This window comes from Pezoporus flaviventris, unplaced genomic scaffold (genome assembly GCF_033815535.1).
Source record: "Pezoporus flaviventris isolate CSIRO_AGI_PZ_B2104156 unplaced genomic scaffold, CSIRO_AGI_Pfla_v1 ptg000034l, whole genome shotgun sequence".
Lineage (NCBI taxonomy): Eukaryota > Metazoa > Chordata > Aves > Psittaciformes > Psittacidae > Pezoporus > Pezoporus flaviventris.
The window spans coordinates 2684694-2705543 of NW_026892582.1; the positions used below are offsets into that span (position 1 = coordinate 2684694).

General features: G+C 43.5%; 1 protein-coding gene across 6 annotated transcripts in view; it reads left to right on the plus strand.

The window, feature by feature from the left end:
* UNK (unk zinc finger) overlaps positions 1-20850 on the plus strand; it is a 49800-nt gene that overhangs the window by 17968 nt on the left and 10982 nt on the right. For 4 of the 6 annotated variants that reach the window (XM_061462004.1, XM_061462002.1, XM_061462005.1 and 1 more), the window contains exons 2-12: positions 987-1196; positions 3338-3514; positions 3929-4059; positions 4189-4324; positions 6261-6378; positions 7334-7418; positions 9262-9404; positions 14005-14052; positions 14954-15154; positions 19482-19550; positions 20206-20380. In XM_061462004.1, the coding sequence (XP_061317988.1) occupies positions 987-1196; positions 3338-3514; positions 3929-4059; positions 4189-4324; positions 6261-6378; positions 7334-7418; positions 9262-9404; positions 14005-14052; positions 14954-15154; positions 19482-19550; positions 20206-20380 (1493 nt within the window). The remainder of the gene's footprint in view (positions 1-986; positions 1197-3337; positions 3515-3928; positions 4060-4188; positions 4325-6260; positions 6379-7333; positions 7419-9261; positions 9405-14004; positions 14053-14953; positions 15155-19481; positions 19551-20205; positions 20381-20850) is intronic. The other 2 variants (XM_061462003.1, XM_061462006.1) reach the window with 2 other exon arrangements.

The following is a 20850-nucleotide window of genomic DNA, read 5'->3' on the forward strand; positions in this document are numbered from 1 at the left end:
CTGCTGTTCTATCATCCTGCTGCTTCCAGCACAATACTGGCACTTTGATTTTGACCAGCAGGTTTTGTTACTTGCTGTTTAAGCTGACCTCTAAATGTAAGAAATCAGAACTGTTGTGTTCTTTATAAATACAGGACAGCTAGTGGTTTTGGGGCAGCAAGGGTTTTGTAAGCACCTGTGTTTTGTAACACAGATGACAGTCAGATCATTATGTTGATCTAAACCTTTTTGTAATCCTCTATGATCTGGGTTTAGAGACTGTTACTAGTGTCACAAATAAAAGCCTATGACTTTTTTAGTTGTTGGGGTAAAAGAAGACACATACTTTCAGAGAATTGCATATTAAAACTAAAACAACGTAAACATGCAGTAGTTTGAGGATAGTTATCCCACTTTTCAAGACTGAGTCCTGAACTCACAAGAATGCAAGAGACGAACTTTGATTAAAATTAATTTCATAGTCAACCATGTAGTGAAGAATATAAGTTAAACCAGGAGCACAAGGCATGTCTTTAAAATTCTTTCTCAAGAATGTAAAGCTTTAAACATGGCTGCAAGGAAGTGTATCTTGTTAGGGTTTTTAAAACTGAACATATAGGAAGGAAACCCCTTTTTACCCAGATAGGTCTCGGATTTAGAAATGGTTAGAGTGGTACTTAAGAGTTCTGTTTTCTCACAAACTATTTTCTAAGCTCATGAAAAGCTTCTTCAAAATAATGCTGATAGATCAGATATCCTGATTTCAGCTGTTGCTAGCATTCATATTTGTGTTAACTAGCCTGGTAACTGGTATGTTCCCACCCCAGACAATCAGCAGCTTCCCCTGTTGAGCACAAAAACAAAGGAGGGTGTAAGAAGGACAGCAGGCATCCCTGTGACGGATGCAGCTCTGCTTGGCCTGAACCCTGCAGGGGTCAGTTGGATATTGCTTCTGACCAGCATCCTGTCCTGTTCCTAATTTCTTGCTGTTGGATTTCTGTCTGCAGTTACCTGAAGGAATTCCGCACAGAGCAGTGCCCTCTTTTTGTGCAGCACAAGTGCACTCAGCACCGGCCCTACACTTGCTTCCACTGGCACTTTGTCAACCAGCGTCGTCGCAGATCTATCCGCCGCCGGGATGGTACATTTAACTACAGCCCTGACATTTACTGTACCAAGTATGATGAGACCACAGGAATCTGCCCAGAAGGAGATGAGTAAGTAAAGACTGCACCCTGCTTTTTAGGCACTAGGCTTTTGGTATCGGTCCAGGTGATAATTCCAGCCAGTTCTCGTAGAGATGAGGTAAGTCAGCAGTAAAGCAGCTTTGTAACCAACATAACATGAAAACAGATGTGAATTCTGTAATAGCAACCCGTGCGCTCCAGGCCTGCGCAGAGGTGGTACTAAGGGTGACTTAGATGGGAATTCAGCTTATTCATCATTCACTGTCCCTGACATTCTCATCGAAGTTGAGGTGGGAAAAAGAGATTGGTGATGAGTGGGCTCAGAAGGACTCTGTTCCTGTAAGTCCCTGGCTGTCAAATGATCACTCTTGGTCACTAGCAGGGTAGTTTAGTTTTTCACAGGTTGAAGAAAGAGAAAGAGCTTTGTTTTCTAGCCTGCCTCCTGAATTATCTATCCCCTTACTTTTTAAATAAAATCATATATGTCAGTAGTAAACTGAACTTTTAAGAAGCTAGTTAGGGAAATTACAGGTACCCAGAATAAGGCAATATGAGAAAGAGTTTGTTTTATTGTGTCTTTTCTCCCCATGACTGCAGGAAGTTTAGCTGGAGCAGATATGCAAGGATTTCTGCTATGCATGTGGTACAGTCCAGCAATTAAAGGGTTGACTCAGTAATATAACTTTAGACATGTAACAGATATGGAAGAATAAATAGTGTAGCCAAACTGGCCAAATATAGAGAATGTTTTATATAGAGATGCTATAGAAAGACGGAATTTCAGTTCCCTTTCATGGTGCCAATATAAACATACAGAAAAATGCTATTTGTCAGGAAAACAATGGTTTTTTTACCTCATTAAGTAAAGGTCTCGTGACTCCAACAGAATGGAATAATCACCCAGCCTGATGCTTCGGTTTCAATACTTTCTTCTCAATACTTTCTTCTTCATTATAAGAGAACTGGAAGGGACTGGAAATAGGATATTTGAGGACTTTGGCTTCTAGATTACTGGTTCATATCTGGCTGAAAATCAGTGAATGAAAACTGTTGCCATCTCAGAACTTTTTGCTGTCCTTCATTTAATTTCTCAGTGTAGCTTGTTCTGCCTAAGAGGGGAAGCAAAACAGAAGCTAAAACAGTAGTGTTGTAATTCTTCCTTGTACCATGCTCTGCATAAAGGATACATTTGGCTATATATAGCCTGTTGCAGCCCTGTAGGACTGCATTAGCAGGAAACAGTAACAGCACAAAGTCTAGGTGGGCTGCTGAGGAAATGGTATGTGCCATGTGCACATTTGCTCTCATGAGACCTCACTTGGAGCATTGTGTACAGTTCTGGTGTCCTCAACATAAAAAGGACATGGAACTGTTGGAACAAGTCCAGAGGAGGCCACGAGATTGATCAGGGGGCTGGAGCACCTCTCATATGAAGACAGGCTGAGAAAGTTGGGGCTGTTCAGCCTGGAGAAGAGAAGGCTGCATGGAGACCTCAGAGCAGCCTTCCAGTATCTGAAGGGGGGCTATATGGATGCTGGGGAGGGACTGTTCATTAGGGCTGTAGTGATAGGACAAGGGGTAATGAGTTAAAACTTAAACAGGGGAAGTTTAGATTGGATATAAGGAGGAAGCTCTTTACTGTAAGGGTGGTGAGGCACTGGAATGGGTTGCCCAAGGAAGGTTGTGAATGCTCCATCCCTGGTGGTGTTCAAGGCCAGGTTGGACGGAGTCTTGGGTGACATGGTTTAGTGTGAAGTGTCCCTGCCCATGGGAGGGGGGGTTGGAACTAGATGATCTTAAGGTCCTTTCCAGCCCTAACTATTCTATGATTCTATGTGAAGTCCCTTCAGTCACAGCTAGTATATTGGAACACCTTGACAATGTCCATGCTCTTTTCCATACCCCTGACAGGCATTAGACTAGAATAAGAAACTGCTGCTGTCTTAGTAATCCAGTTGTCTTTTTAGGAGGGGAAACCATTATACACCATGTAGTGACAGGTTTAGTGGTTCTGTGTAGTGCTGGAAGACGCAGCATAAGAGAAAGGACAGAGATAGCAAAGGTGGTGTTAACTGTAGCATCTTGTAGCAGCAATAAGTCTTGTGGGAGTGTTCAGTCCATTACCCATGTGACCAGACTTCATCTGTTCTTTCCCTCCTTCTGTACTTCAGATGTCCCTTCTTGCATAGAACTACTGGCGACACGGAGAGGAGGTATCACTTGCGCTACTACAAAACTGGAATCTGCATTCATGAGACAGACTCCAAGGGAAACTGCACGAAGAACGGAGTCCACTGTGCGTTTGCTCATGGGCCCCATGACTTGCGCTCTCCGGTGTATGACATCAGGTTAGTAGAGGTTGGGGATCTGCATGAAAAAAGTAACTTCTGTACCCCAATGAAAAGTCAGATGATCAAAGGACAGTACTGCTTCAGCATGAAATGCTTAGTGTTGGAGTGATGATGATATATCCCTTCCTACTAAGGCAAATCTACAAAATCTCCAGGGAGGATACTCAAAATGGGGGAAGGGAGCATACTGTAAACTACTTGTGTTGTGGCTTGGAGTCTGATGGGAGGGGTCAAAATAATACATCTGGAATGAAGAATGTCTGTTGCAGTTGTTTTTTGAAGATATTCTGGCAGAAATGCATGAATGAAATGCATCCACTTAGGAATTACGATGCTCCAGTAATCAGTTTTTATACACATTTACCTGTCTTGTCATCTGCTCTGTGTGTTCATTTAACTCTCTCCACAAAGGGAGCTTCAGGCGATGGAGGCTTTGCAGAATGGTCAGACCACATCTGAAGGCAGCATAGAGGGTCAGTCTGCAGTTGCTGCTAGCCATGCTATGATAGAGAAGATCCTCAGTGAGGAACCAAGGTGGCAAGGTGCGTGTTGCTTGGGGTCTGTGGGGCTGGGAAAGTCTGGTGTTTGTGGAGTGCCCACTCCTGTAAAAAGCTTTGTATAGTAAATATAGATTCTGGTCGTCTCCAATTAACTGGTTGCTTCTTTTGTAGATACAACATATGTCTTGGGAAATTACAAGACGGAGCAATGTAAGAAACCCCCCCGACTCTGTCGCCAGGGTTATGCCTGTCCCTACTACCACAATAGCAAAGACAGAAGAAGAAGCCCAAGAAAACACAAATACAGGTAATGTATTCCTGGATATTCTGTTTTCTAGCTGAGTGGTGAGGGGTAGTAGAAATATGTAATGAAAAATCTAGGATTTTGTTTACTAGGTAGTTTTGTAGTGTGTCTCCAAGGCCTGTACAGAGAGATGGGATGGACTGCTTCTGCCTGGGAGAAGGATAGCAAACTAAACAAGAAGTTTTCCTGTATATAGGAACCAGTCTCTAGTAAATGACTTGCTAAATCATGTTATAAGTCTGATTTTTATAGCAAACAGAACCTGTGTGTGGCTTCCCCATACCATATAAACTCCTGCTTTAGAAAGCAGTGTGGAGGAAAGGAAGCAACAGAAACTTTTGATCTCCGTCTAGAAACAAACACAGTCATGTTTTCATGGTAAAGGATGCGGAAGCTGCTTGTTGTGTGTGCCTGGTGATGGGGATCATGAGACATGGCATGACCAGCAGCGTAGCTGGACATGTATTCCTGACCAGCTGCTGAAGACTCTGCTTTGGAGGCAGCAGGGTTTTCTGTCAACTCAGCTGTCGCTGGATTTTTTGGCATGCTGTGTCTGCCTGAGCGCATAGGGAGTTACAGGCCCTCATTTCCTCCAGCATAACATTGTGGTCTCAGTGAGGCTTTTCCATAACTCCGTTTTGAAAAGCATAAGAGCAAACCAGAAAGCCAGGCGTCTGTTGCTATCTGCTTCCCTCTGCTGTTGTTTGAGGGAATGGTTAAAGAGCAGGGGAAGTAGGTCATGTCAAAAACCAAGAACTTGGGGAAAAAGGACGGTTCCTGGCTGGAGGAAAGAAAATGGACTTGCCTTTTCCTCAGTGACCTGACTCAACCTCTTTGCCACGTGGCTGTAGTATAACCCTGGAAACATATCACTGTAAAGGTATTTAGTGTTTTAGGATTAGCCAATTATTTTGTTTGCTTTCTATGAATGTACAGTTCCAATACAGAAACCAGACCCAGCATCTCTGACACTAATCGCATCAGCTGCTAGTATTATTATGTTGGTTCAGGTTGTATTTGTTTTCATATGGAGAGTTAAGCCATGTTTCTTTCATTGGAGAGTTGCAAGAAGGGAAATAAAATGCAGCAGGATGAGGACTGGGGAAGCAGCAGCCAGCCAAACTGTACAGCTGAGAGTGGGCAGCCAAACCTGCCTCCTATTTGAGAAATCCTAGAATGGTTTGGGTTGGAATGGACCTTAAAGCGCATCCAGTTCCATCCCCTGCCATGGGCAGGTACACCTTCCACTAGAGCAGCTTGCTCCAAGCCCCTGTGTCCAACCTGCCCTTGAACACTGCCAGGGATGGTGTGGCCAGAGCTTCTCCGGGCACCCTGTGCCAGCGCCTCAGCACCCTCACAGGGAAGAACTTCCTAATGTCTCATCTCAGTCTCCTCTCTGTCAGTTTAAAGTCGTTCCCCTACGGGCCTTTGTCCAAAGTTCCTCTCCAGGTTTCTTGTAGCCCATTTAGGCACTGAGAGCCGCTCTGAGTTCTCTCCAGAGCCTTCTCTTCTCTAGGCTGAACCAGCCCAGTTCTCTCAGCCTGTCTGCAGAGCAGAGGTGCTCCAGCCCTCAGAGTATCCTTGTGACTTCCTCTGGACTCGCTCAAGCAGGTCCCATATACCTTTTATGTTGGGGTCCCAGAGCTGGGCACGGTGTTCCTTGTGGGGTCTCACCAGAGTAGAGAGGAAGAATTTCCTTCTTTGGCCTGCTCAAAGGAAGCAAATTTCAAAGCACATTTGACTTAATTAATTTCTCACCTAAATTACTTCAGCACTGTATTTTTTCTCGGTTTTGTCTAGGCAATCCTGCAAGCGTTCAGAGGTGAAAAGCTTCATCTACAGCCTGTACGTTGTCATGGGCTCTCAGACCTTAGGCAAGCTGAAACACTGTCAGGTTCTCTGAATCTGATGCATTCTCCTGCTACTTTTATTTACACAGGTCTTCACCATGTCCCAGTGTGAAACATGGAGATGAGTGGGGAGATCCCAGTAAGTGTGAAAATGGAGACTCATGCCAATACTGCCACACCCGCACAGAACAGCAGTTCCATCCAGAGGTACGGTAACCTCCTTGCTCTGTTTGGTAGCTGACTAGAAAAGCAAAAGCATTCCAGTCTTCTGAAGTAAGTTAATGTGCTAGCTGGGAGAGTGTGTAGGCTGCCTGCAGTATGGTCCTGAGATATAGAGAAAGTGCATGTTGGAAGTAAGCTGAAATTCAGCTGCTTGGAAGGGGTGTCTTTTTGTTATGTAGACCATATGTGAGGAGGTAAAAAGGAGCAATCTCATGTATGAGAGGGGTCATTTTAAAAGCATGATGTGGGTTTGCAGATGAGCATACAGCATCTTTTTCCTTGAGGAAAAGTTCTCGGTTGATGATGGTTGTACTAAACCATAGATACCCACAGACTAGTCCTATAGCTCACCAAGCTTTTAATTGTTAGCATGCCCAGAGCATTCTAGTATCATTACAGAAACTGTAATTAATACCTTGTCCTAGTCTGCTTCATGTTACAGTGTTGAAAAGCTTTGTTGGCTGTGGATCGACAAAGTAACCATTGTTCCCATCTGTCAACCTGGGGGGAAGGGAAATAATCCATTTCCTACAATCATTGTCAATGGTTCGTTATTTTCCTTGCAAAGAAGTGGCTGTAACATCCTGTGCTGTCATCTGTCAGCTCTTTCCTATTTTTTCCCATTTGTAATATCCATGGAGCTTTGAGTGAGACTGAGGGACATTATGGCAAAGGGTGACCTTTGGGTGAGCTGACATGTGATGGGTTGATCTTCAGGTGAGCTCCAGCTGTGATGGGCATATTTTGGTGTTTCTGTAACTAGCTGGGTTTTCCTTTCTTTGAAACAAAGCACTGAAATTATCACCTGAACTCTGCTGGCTTTTGCACCTCTTATCTATGTTCCTGTCTTGGCGTTGAGTCTCTTCGCAGTACTTTTGAGATGCTGGTCATTGTTTTATTTCTGTTCATGTCTTGGTTTTGTTTTTTTCCCCATCCGTAGATCTACAAATCCACCAAATGCAATGATATGCAGCAGTCTGGCAGCTGTCCCCGAGGACCCTTCTGTGCCTTTGCACATGTAGAACGTACGTGGGCTACTTCTCTCACCATTCATGGGTATTTGAGCTATGAAGAGCTTATGGCCAAAATAGTTTAAAATACAGGGCTGCTAAACTAGAGCTGCTGTGAAGGATTTCCAGAAACAAAGTATTAACTTTGCTAATTCCTACAAAACCGTGCTAGGTGCTGGCAAAGCTGAAGGCAGTAGGTAGTCTGTAGGACTTAGCCCTCAGCTCTCACTGCACTGTCTCTTGAAGTTCCATCTTACTTGAATGTCAGCTCAGAAGGAAGGAAACAATGAAAGCTTCTCCTCTTCTGTATGGATGAACTGTATTTAGCTAAGTTGCGAAGTGGTGTATTTTAAAAAGCTGAGGATTAAACTGCTAATTACAGGTATTGATCCATTTAAAAAAGAAAATACTATTCTACTACTTATGAAGTTTCACTTAGAGCTTAAATCTTTAAGTCAGGTTGGAGAAATAAAATACGCAACTTTTTCCCTCTGCTTTTCCTTAAATCCTCTTTTCTCAATAGCTCCCTGATTTGTAGGGCATTATTTCAATCCTCACTTGCATTATCTGTAAACTAGCGATGCTGTTTTGGTTGTAGGTGTTCTATGTTCACATGGGTACTAACATTCAAAGATAAATAGTTAGCTTCTGATCCTATGGCTCCTACTCGTTTTCTGCACTCCAGATCTCACTGCTGAATTTGCAGCCATTAGGGCAGGTTACTCAAAAGCCAATAGACTGGCTCTGGTACTCACTGTGTGGCCTTGAGCAAATCTCTTTGTTGTTTGATTATCCTTTGTAAAAGGTGGAATTAGTGATTGCTCCCTTTGTCAAGGAATGGTGAGAATAAATTCTCTAGAGGTTATGCAGTTCCTTTTATAAGAAGCCTTGTCAACAAGCAGTAATTATAGATAGAGCTGTGGGCTGTAATGGCCCAGAACACAGTAGCGCAGCTACACAGCAGGATCCAGAAGGCTTAAGAGAGAATGAAATCTTGATAAAGAAATAACGTCTAGCAAACCCTTGTGTGTAACATAATATCTTTGTTTAGGAGATGCTTTTTGGTAACAAGATTACTGCACTTGATACTATACTACTTTAAAGCCGGAGGAACATTCTGTAGCCCTTAGGTCATTCCAACATGGTTATTTCCCATGCTATTTTATGGAATTGTATCTTTTAGTCCTTTTTAGCAACCTGAACACTGAGGGACTTAACTAAAATAACAGTCATCCATTTACTACATGCTCTTAGCATGAGCTTTACTGATTATTAGCATGAAATCTGTTCAAAACAATATTTTAAAGATATTGGCATACGGACATGGTGTCAGTGACATAGTTTTTGTAAAGATGCTGAGTTGTGTTAGATAAACACCACAAGTTTTATAGCATCTCTACCTTCCAAGCCAATGACATTTTCATTTTGTGTATGCCTTCGTATGTATGTTACTTTTTTGAGGTAATGGTTTGTACTCAGCAGTGATAGGAAACTTTACCTCCCTCAGCTAATTGTAATGCACGCATCAACTTTTGTGCCTAGCAATGAAGGAAGCTCTGCTTAATTCAAGACAGCTGAATGAACAACACACACTTTATGCAAGGAAGATAATTTTGGAGCAGCATTAATGGACTAAAGAGCAGCACAATGTACAAGTGACAGTAATAATGTAAGGAATATTAGACAGGTAGCAGCCATTTTCCAGATGAGGTTTATCTTTGCTTTCATACTTTATAAGTGGGTGCTTGTGGAATTTCTTCTCTCGAAAATATCTAGGTATTCTTGTTTCTAAATGTCTTGTGCTCTACTGCAATTGTACAGCTTTGAGTAACGCCCCATGTGCTTTTATTTCTTCCAGAGCCTGCACTCAGTGAAGATTTACAGCAATCCTCAGCTGTGTCAAGCCCGACACAGACAGGCCCTGTGATGTACATGCCGTCGGCAGCTGGGGATTCTGTTCCAGTCAGCCCTTCCAGTCCACATGCCCCAGACCTTAGCAATGTATGTAGCACTGTGGGGAAGCTTCTTCTGTATTTTATAGATCTCAGCTTCTCTGAGTCATTTCTCCCAAAAAGAGAAATCTTAAGTATTCAAATGCCAAAAGGATATGGTATTTTTCTTTTAGATCTCAGTTGCACACTTCTTAGAGGGATCTGTTTGCTTGGAACATGCATTTCAGTGGCTTTAGTATTGTCCTCTCACCTGTAAAATTTGTAAGCCTTCCTTTCTCTGCTGAGTTTGTTGATGCACTTTTCTGAAAGTGAAATCTGCACATGAAGTCCAACCCCTTCCTGGCTGGGGGTACATATTGGGCTTAGTATCCAAGCAGCCTAATTAAAGGCTGTGAGACATTATTACTTCTAAAGTACATAGCCACATTTGTTTACATTTGAGTTTGTTTACATATGTAATCTCAGAGGTTTAGCTTGTGCATATTGTGTGTTGCATTATAGGATATCCTCAATTCCCTCCCTCTCCTAGAAGTAGCTAAACTCTGGAATATGTTTCAGTAATGCCCCAGATAGCTGGTAATACTTTATTTGTACATACAAGAGGTGGGGGAGGTGGTTAGGGTCTCTGGAGCTCAGGTGGTCTTTTCATCAATTCTCCAGGGTACAGGGGAGGACCTAAAAAAAGCTAGGAGGATTACCCAGGTTAATAACTGGTTAAAAGGGTGGTGTCATAGTCAGGGGTGTGGGTGTCTTGAACATGGGACCCAAGCTTGTAGGCCAGGTCTACTGGGGGCTGGTGGACCTGTAGAAGGGAAAGCAGTTTTGGTAGGGACCAAAAACTGCAGGGACCAAAAGACAGCAGGGACCTAAAGAAGGGAAAGCAATTTTGGTAGGAGGCTTGCCAGACTGGTCAAGGAGGCTTTAAACTAGGTGTGTTGGGGGAGGGGAGCATCATTCCATTCCAACACACCCAGTCAGTTGCCAGAACCTACAATAAATGCCTGGAGCACTGTAGAGATATCCCAGCTGCTCCAGCCAATGAGCTGGCTTCAGTTGGAGCTCGGCCCAGATGCCTCTATACAAATGCCCATAGCATGGGGAACAAACAAGAGGAATTAGAGATGTGTGCACATCTACGGGGGTATGATATAATAGGCATCGCAGAAACATAGTGGGATGGCTCCTATGACTGGAGTGTTGGAATGGAAGGTTACAGGCTCTTTAGGAAGGACAGACCTGGCAGGCGGGGAGGGGGAGTTGCCCTTTATGTTAGGGGTAGGCTGGAGAGTATGGAACTCTGTCTGGGGACAGGTGAGCAGTCCACAGAGAGTTTGTGGGTCAGGGTTAAAGGGAATATAGCTATGGGAGACATTACTGTGGGGATCTGTTACAGACCGCCTGATCAAGGAGAACCTGCGGATGAAGCACTCTATAGACAGATAGGAAAAGCCTCACGCTCACAGGCCCTTGTTCTCACGGGTGACTTCAACCACCCTGACATCTGTTGGAAGGACGGTACGGCCCAGCACAAGCAATCCAGGAGGTTCCTCGATTGTGTAGAAGACAGCTTCTTTCTGCAAGTAATAGAGGAGCCAACAAGGAGAGGTGCCATGCTTGACCTCATGCTCACCAACAGGGAAGGGCTCGTTGGAAATGTGATGCTCCAGGGCAGCCTTGGAGGCAGCAATCATGAGATGCTCGAATTTGAGATCCTCAGGACAGTGAGAAGAGCGTGCAGCAAGCTCACTGCCCTGGACTTCGAAAGAGCAGACTTTGGCCTCTTCAGGAACCTGCTTCGGAAGGTTCCATGGGATACAGCCCTAGAAGGCAGAGGGGCCCAAGACTGTTGGTTGATATTCAAGGATCACCTGCTGCAAGCTCAGGAGTGTTGCATCCCAACCAGAAGGAAGTGCAGGAGGGCCAGGAGACCTCCCTGGATGGATAAGGAGCTCCTGAGGAAAATTCAGTTGAAAAAAGAGGCTTATAATAAGTGGAAGCAAGGACAGGTGGCATGGGAAGAGTACAGGGATGTTGTCTGAGAAGCTAGGGACCAGGTTACGAAAGCTAAGGCTCAGTTAGAATTAAACTTAGCTAGAGGTATTAAAGATAACAGGAAGGGATTCTACAGGTACATAGCAAATAAAAAACAGACAAGGGAGAACGTAGGCCCCCTCAGGAAGCTCTCGGGAGAACTGGCTACACAGGATTTGGAGAAGGCTGAGGTTCTGAATGACTTCTTTGCTTCGGTCTTCACTGCCAAAGGCTCTGACTGCACCACCCAAGTCTTGGAAGGCAGATGCAGGGACTGTGAGAATGAAGACCTTGCGCCCACTGTAGGAGAGGAGCTGGTTTGAGACCATCTTAAAAATATGAACATGCACAAGTCCATGGGTCCTGATGAGATCCATCCGGGGGTCCTGAAGGAGCTGGCAAATGAAGTTGCAAAGCCGCTGGCCATCATATTTGAGAAATCATGGCAGTCAGGGGAAGTTCCCGATGACTGGGAAAAGGGAAATATAACCCCCATTTTCAAGAAGGGGAAAATGGATGACCCAGGGAATTACAGAGCAGTCAGTCTCACCTCTGTGCCTGGCAAAATCTTGGAGCAGATCCTCCTGGAAGGCATGCTAAGCCACATGAAAATCAACAAGATGCTTGGTGACAGCCAGCATGGCTTCACTAAGGGGAAATCCTGCCTGACCAATTTGGTGGCCTTCTATGATGGGGCTACAAAACTGATAGACAGGGGTAGAGCAGTTGATGTCATCTACCTGGACTTGTGCAAAGCGTTCGACACTGTCCCACATGACATCCTTGTCTCTAAATTGGAGACACATCAATTTGATGGATGGACCACTCGGTGGATAAAGAACTGGCTGGATGGCTGCACACAAAGAGTTGTGGTCAATGGCTCAATGTCCGGCTGGAGACCAGTAACAAGTGGTGTCCCTCAGGGACCGGTGTCGGTACCGGTCTTGTTCAACATCTTTGTCGCTGACGTGGACAGTGGGATTGAGTGCGCCCTCAGCAAGTTTGCCCATGACACCAAGCTGTGTGGTTCGGTTGATACCCTGGAGGGAAGGAATGCCATCCAGAGGGACCTTGACACGCTTGTGAGGTGGGCTGATGCCAACCTCATGAAGTTTAACCATGCCAAGTGCAAGGTCCTACACCTGGGTGGGAGCAATCCCAGGCACAGCTACAGGTTGGTCAGAGAAGAGATTCAGAGCAGCCCTGTGGAGAAGGACTTGGGGGTGTTGGTCGATGAGAAAATGAACATGAGGCGGCTTCAGTGTGCACTTGCAGCCCAGAAAGCCAACCGTATCCTGGGCTGCATTAAAAGGAGTGTGACCAGCAGGTCGAAGGAGGTGATCCTGCCCCTCTACTCTGCTCTTGTGAGACCTCACCTGGAGCATTGTGTGCAGTTCTGGTGTCCTCAACATAAAAAGGACATGGAACTGTTGGAACAAGTCCAGAGGAGGCCACGAGGATGATCAGGGGACTGGAGCACCTCCTGTATGAAGACAGGCTGAGGAAGTTGGGGCTGTTCAGCCTGGAGAAGAGAAGCTGCGTGGAGACCTCAGAGCAGCCTTCCAGTATCTGAAGGGGGCCTATAGGGATGCTGGGAGGGACTGTTCATTAGGGACTGTAGTGACAGGACAAGGGGTAACGGGTTAAAACTTAAACAGGGGAAGTTTAGGTTGGATATAAGGAGGAAATTCTTTCCTGTTAGGGTGGTGAGGCACTGGAATAGGTTGCCCAGGGAGGTTGTGAATGCTCCATCCCTGGCAGTGTTCAAGACCAGGTTGGACGAGGCCTTGGGTGATATGATTTAGCGTAAGGTGTCCCTGCCCACGGCAGGGGGGTTGGAACTAGATGATCTTAAGGTCCTTTCCAACCCTAACGATTCTGTGATTCTAAGAACGGAGATCTTTAAATGCTGAAGGTGTGGCAGCATTCATACAGAATGCTAGAGCACACCATTTTTGCAGAAGGTTTGGTTTTTTTTCTGTTAAGTCTTTCCTGTTTGCATTACTGTTGATAAGGTGTGTAACCTTTTCAAATGGTTGGTTAAGGCTTTGAGAAGGTAAAATGACATGAGTTTAACTCATTTGAAACCAGTCAGAATGAAGTGAATTCGTTTAGGATATCTACTTTGTCTTATTCCCCCTCTTTGAAAGGATAGTTTGACTTCATTAGTGCAAAGCCATCCTAACAGTTCATCATACACCTGAATTTGATTCCTGCTAGAATCCCAAACAGGTCTTGAAGTCTGGGCATATTATATTCTCTCACTGAATAACACTGGAAAACAGTAAAAACAAAAATGCTTTTATCTTGGGAGTGTATCATCTAAATTCTCTGAGAACTGCAGGGAAATTGAAGATACCTTCCACTTAATAGACAGTTTAGATCTTTTCTATCATAACTTCTTGGTCTTTCAAACAGTCTTTCCTAATCCTTGGATATATGCCAAATGGCAACACATGTCTTTCTGTGACTTCATCGCTCCACGGGGCATCTGCATGTAGCTTGCAAACAAATATGGCTTTGCTGGTGATCATTTTCCATGATGAATTGTTAAGAGAAAGAGGTCCCTCTAGCAGCCAGCCTCACATGGCCTGTTCTGTTTTGTATTTGTACTGTAGGTGTGGAATAAATCAGGAACTCTGCCAACTAGCCCCACCTCCACCACAGTGAGTAGTATCTTTGTGACTGTAGGGAAGTGTGGACAGCAGAATGTCTGTATCAAAATAAAATCAAAACATTTGTAGGATGCTCCTTTTTAATGCCAGCCCAGACTGTGCCACATTTGAATCTGTGGTAGTAGTAGCTGTCTAAATGATGTCTGAGGCACAGTCATGCTTGCCAGTGCAGGCAAATAATTTCTTGTCCCAGAGAAATGGGATATCTGCATTGATCCAGGTAGGCACTTTCTCTAAAATTCATCTTAATCTCCTTTGCTGCTGTCTGCGGCTTCATCTACAGTGCAAAACTAGCCTTGTTGCATGAGACTGTGATCCCTGGTTTTAGTCCTAAGAATGAACTGTTGGAAATTCTTGAGGTTTTTAATGCAGCTGTTGATACTTGCTTGTACTTGCATGAAAACTGTCAGATTTCCAACTAGAAAGCAAAAGATACAGTATTACACAGCTCAGATGTGCTTGGTTGTTCTGACTGCCACAGCACCTTTCCAGGTTTCACACTACTACTATTCAGAGTGCAGACAGAATCCACTGTACCCTAAGGAAAGCAAAGAGTGTTTCGGTCAGGTTTGGAAACTTGATCAGTCACATCTGGGGCCTCAAAAAGAATAAACTAGAACATAGGTTGGATTTTCTAAGACTGCACTCCAGTACAAAATAATGACAATAAAACCATAATTGTGGGACTGTATAAATCCGGTATCAAAGGAGTCTTTTCCTGGTTTATAATTACCGTTTACTGGAAGCTTGTATGCTTGTGTTGACTGTCAGTATAATCGATGCACAAACAGTGAAGTGAATGAGCTCTTCTATGGGATGCCTCTCCCAATGACTCTCTTCAAGTCATTGCTGCTGCTGGCTGAACTTTCTTGACATTTGTTCCTTCTATTAGATTCTTTGTAGGAACAGCAGTCTTGGAAGCCCATCTAATATATGTGGGTCTCCTCCTGGTGCCATTGGAAAGCCACACAGCTTGGAGACCATTGGTTTTCCTCCAGATTCAGTAACAGCAGCTGGGAGCTACAAGAAAGCACCGGGGTTTGAGCGAGAAGATCAGGTGGGGGCCGAGTATTTGAAGAATTTCAAATGCCAGGTTAGTAGGGAATATTGGCTGGAAGAGTTGGGGGGAATGAGGAATAATGAGAAATTGCCCAGTCTAGCTTTAATGTATTTTTTATTTTTCAAGAAACAAAAATGAGAAAGCACTGTTCTCATTAGCAGTTTTAAGGTCTTTGCTGTTGCTTTGAGCCTCCATTCCAGTCTCTTCCATCTTCCACCTGTTGTCTGCCTTGCTGCCATCACACGTGCAGTTTGTAGAAGTCGAGCTGCTGCTTGTTTTCCTAATTCCCCAGCACTTCTGTCGTGTGTTGACCCTGGGTAGCTTCCCACATATCATGTCTTGCTTTCTTTTTCCTTATTTAGGTCCTTGCCAGGAGTTGCTGTTTCTTTTGCTGTATTGTCTCATGGAAACTCATCCTTCCTTTTATGTCCTCATTCCAAACTCTTACCTTGATCTCTGTGACTTGGTTTGTCTTCTGTTTTCACCATTTATTTCTCCATTGTATTAAAAATGTCATGTTAGTTGTCTCTTGCTTCTCTGGCTGTATCGTGATGATCCTTGACTCTCCTGTGGCTTCTGTATTAAATTTGAATTCCTTTTTCTCATCTGAAGAACCCTCTGCATTCTTACCCAACCCACATTTCTTAATGACATTCCCCATTACCCCTTTCAGATATCCCAGTCTTGCCTTGCTCCTTCCTCAGTTTTCTCTTTCTTGGTGTCACACCTTACTCAGACTGCTCCCTAAGTCTAGAACAGTTTCTTCCATCTCTTCTGCCACTCATGAGCTTTTCCAGAGTCAACTTTTTGTTGTGAATTTCCCTTCTTGATGTTACAATTAACAGTTTCTCTGCACCCTCCCTTCCAAGTCAGCCGAGCTCAAGTCTCAGTTTTTGTTCCTCACTGGGTTTATAATTGTAACGGAACAGCATCTCGATTTAGGGGAAGGGAATAGCTACTATTATGAAGAAGTGCCTGTAAAAGTGTTTCCTACATGTTCTTGGAAAAAAAACCACAATAATATATATATTATATGTATATATTATATGTATTTTATATATATTATATGTGTATAATATATATTATTCCTTTATTTCTATGTTTTATATATAATTTATTTTTATATATTTATGTTTTCCTTTTATACATTTTATTATTATATATATTTTTTATACATTCATATATATATTAAAAAAAAAGAATAAAAATACCTGGTCTGTGTTGCTTAAAACCTAAAATGACAAAAGTGCTGCTTTCAACCTGGCTACATTTAAGCTCTTGCCTGTAACGTTAAAGAAACTAGCCTTAATAAGCTTATACTGCTGCATTAGTACTGCACTGCTGTGAGAAAAAAGTAGAAATATCTGTCCAGACAAGATGTTGCATAAAATGGTTGGATTTAGAAGCATACTCTAAGGGTTTTGTTTTATTTATTATTATAATCTTGGGAAAATATGACCAAACTTTGCAGCAGTACCAATCTTGAGCACTATTAAATCTAATTAAAATGATTTATTGACAAATAGAGATTAAGCTATATGCATGTATGTTTTCTTATAAATGTTTCCATTGTCTTGCTTAATGTGGATGTGGCTTAGGAAATTGCAAAATGGTGCAATGTTTCTTTGGGGGTAAAGAGCAGACCATGCTGTGATCCTGGCACTTCATGTGGGCACAGCAGCTTGTAGCGGTTGTTAGAAACAAAAGAAAAAACACGTGCTCACTCTGCTTCTGCTGCAAAAGAGGAATGAACTCCAAGCCTAAGGACTGAGAGAACCCCTGTTCCCTGCCAGCAGAGGCAGGGTGCTAAGAATGTCTTGCTTTGGAGAAAATAGGCAGCAAGCCTAGCCAAGAAGAAAGAGGATGGAGCATGAATAGGACTTTTAAAAGGAGGGCCAGATGACAAGCATTTATGTCATATTTAAGGCTGTGATACAGAGCTACTGTATTCAGGTAGCTTCTTAGTTATGTGGCTTTAATTAAACAAAACCCTGTGCTAAATGACTGAAATAGTTATTAAGATACAGACGGAATCACAGTTGCCTTTATGCTAGGCTTCTACAGACAAAATTAGGTGTCTCATAAGTATCCCAATTTAATTTTCTTTTAATCTATAATTACTTACTTTTAAAATCCTCTCTAATTCCGTTTGGCTGCAGTGGGTACCAGAGAGTCTTATATAGCTTGTGAATTAGACCAATAATTAAGCATTTTGCTCACTCATTTGAAAACTTAAGAGGCACTCTGGGACAGCTCTGCAATTGGCTTGTCATTTTACCTCTGTAGAATTAGTACCGATAGTTTCTATCTTACTAGAATGAAAAATGCACCTTCTGTATTTAATAGATTCTGCATAGTTTATGGTAAGGCTGAGCCAGTAGTTAAAGCCGAAAATACTTTCCCTGAGTCCCAGAAGATTTAGCAAGCTGGAAAAAAGCTGGCTGCACTGGGAGGACTTGTGTGCCATGACCAGGAGGTGTTCTGAAGACCTGACACACAGAGCAGTAGGTTTGTTCCATACTGCTCAGAAAACCTCCAGCTTCACTCGCAATTTATGTCCCTTGTTTTCTTTCCTGGTTGCCACAGAGTGAGCTGGAGAATTTCAGCCTGTCCTTTGAATGTCTGTCTTGATGTATGCCCTTTTTAATGTTACTCTGAGCTAAAGGAGACTGGCTTGGGGGTGACAATCAGTTTGCTTCATTTTTCACTTGTGTTACATGAATTCAAAGCAGCAGGAAATGGGACTAGCTCAGAAATGAGTTTGCTTTTTCTCCTCCTTAAAGGAAAAAAAATCCCTTCCAGTAAGACTTCACTGCGCCAGAGACAATTAGAGTCAGCTGGTAGGAAGTCTTTCAGGGTGAGGAGAGGGGCATGGCTGCATATATGCCTTTGCATTAGGTGCAGAAGTCTCTTGATAGTGCATCTTGTGTTCAAATGAGTGACAAACAAGGTAGGGATGTGTTGGATAATCTAGCAGGTGTGTTATCAGACACAGACAGATGCACCAACATAACACATTTATTGCATGCAAAGGAAGAGGAGCCTGTGGTTGGTTCAGTAGTAGTTTCCTGCATGTAAACACACTGTATGTTGTTCAAGGAAGTGTGAGAGAGTGGCACCTACTGCAGAGGATCTCTGTGTCTGTATCTCAGCTGCCTGTTTGCCAGGCTTTGACCTCCCCATCTGCCCATTGGCATACAGCTGAGCAGAGAAAATAATTTCCTGAAGTACAACCAGGAGACGAATTCTTCGGTTGCTCTTTTGCTTGCCTGGTTATGTCATCCCTGTCCAGCGATCGTTTATTCTATTCATAAGGGAGTTTAAGCCAGATAGTCAAGGTGCATTATTTCAGGTTAGCATGGGGTCTCTTATTGCTGTTGTACATCATCTATTTGTGATGAAAACGATCTAGTGGATGTTATGCCTCGAATATGTCTGATTTCAGACGTGGGGTTTGCAGAGCAAGTCAACAAGCAGCCCTGACTCAGCGCTTTTGCTCCCTCTCTGTGCCCAGAGGGTGTGGTTGATCTCCCTGTGCCTTGCACGTGTTGCAACATGGGACCAACAGAGCAGGGCCAGCAGAACAGACCTTCACAAACTGACAAGCTCATGAGGCAGCTTTATTCACAACTCTGGTTATTGTTGGATGTTGTGAGGCAAGAGGGTTGATACCCATTTAGGATATAGTGCTGGAAGATCCTTAAGCTGAATTTTTAGACAGGATAGTGTAATTCTAAATATCTGTTGGTGTTCATGCAGTCTTGCAATTCAAGACAGCCTTAACTTCATGTTTTATGAATCTGCTAGCGGATGGGGGAAGACTTTTTTGAAATCAGTTTTGATGATGTTGCTTTTAAAACTGGTTCATTATCGCTGTTTTACTGTGGAGCCCTAGCTGGGATCTGGAAGAGTTTGAGGGAAAACAGGGTCTACCCACTTTATTTTCCCAAAGCTGAAAAATGTTTACATAATTTAAAAATATGGTTTGCCTCCCACTGTTTTGGGCCCTTTTTTAGATACTCTTAGGACTGAGGAATTACAGCAAGGCAAAATAATTAATTTTGCGTTTTGGTTATTAAGATATGCTTTATGCTAGCAAAGGACTTAAAGAAGCATTGAAGGTGAACGTAATTGTGAGAAGTCTTTGCATAACTCTAGGGTGATGACTTGGTATATAGCAAGCAAATTACTTGGAGTGTTTTCTGTGCTTTCCTACCTTCTGAATTACCTAGTGCCCAGAGCAGGCTGTAAGAGAAGAGGGCGCTGTGCTCCCCATGGCTTTTCCAATGCCAGCAGTCAGCTATTTTAAATTTTGCTGCTAATCCCTCTGCTTATCTTTTTTTCTGTTTCTTTACTGCAGCAAGCAAAAATGAAGTCCCACTCACTGGAGCACAGGAACCAGGAGCAACCTTTGTTACAGCCCAAGCAGGTATGGTAATGCTGGCAGGGCCCTGAGCCTAGCTCAGTGCTCAGGCCACCACAGTAAAGAACACAATGACTCTGCAGGGAGTAAATAAGTGTCCAGACACCATTAGGGATGCTCAGCTTGAGGAATTACTTTATGAAGATGGGATGATTTGCTGGCAATGCAGGACCTGTGTGAATTCAGGATAGATTCATAGGCCTATAACGTGATGGAGAGAGTCTCCAAATTACAGAAAATTGAGGTGGATTGGATCTTCAGAGTCATCCAAGTTCAAGGATTCAGCAGATAATTTAATACCAGGTGCTAAGATGTTTGCTGAACTAAGTCTGAATGAGTGATTTTGTGCCCCATGTCTATGATTGCGTGCAACCTGTGGGTCACAGGAGTTTATTCTGGGGCAGCCTGAAAGATGTTTGTAATACTAGGGACAGGGACAGACTGGGATGGAATGGAGAACAGTTGGCAGAAATTAAAGAAAAGCTGTTAATCTCTTCCCCCACCCCCAGCCCAGTAGTAGCACCAGCCATCTGTCAGGTTGGAAGCAGGCAGGAACAGGTTTGCTGCTGATCTGTGGCTTGTTGCTGCATGTTTCTGAAGGGATTCTTCTATAAGGATGTTTTATTTCCTACCTCTTTCCCTTTTAAAACTCTTGTTTCAGGACATACTGGGTATTCTTCCAGTGGGAAGCCCACTGACATCCAGCATCTCCTCTAGTATCACCTCCAGTCTGGCTGCAACGCCCCCAAGCCCTGCTGGCACCAGCAGCATACCAGGCATGAATGCCAATGCCCTTCCCTTCTACCCAACCAGTGACACCGTTGAGTCTGTCATAGGTAACTTTGCCTTTTTTTATTTATGCTAGTAGGGCTTCCTCAGACATGGACCACAGGTATAAGAATTGCAGTAGCATGGGTGTTCCAGTGAGGTGCAGTTTTTCATCTCTGTCATTGATGGCAGATTCCCCAGGCTGTAAGCTTTTTCTCTGACTCTGACACATGTGATGTTTTCTGCAGGTCATTATGGATGAAATTCACCCAAGGGACCAACAGAAGGTCTCTGAACCACTTATTCAGAATGTCAGATGGTGTAAAGGGCTTTATTTTTGGTTGTCAGAGTGACAAAGAGGTCTTTGAGTAGGCAGGAAATCACAGGGGCATTTTCCACAGTAACAACCCCTTACATTCTAAATGATGATTTCATAGCAAAGATGACCAACAGGTAGATTATAACGATTTGCCCTTCATAGAGTGTAGGACAGAGGCTATAAGAAAAAGGAGAAGAGAGAGTCCAAAGAGCAGAATTA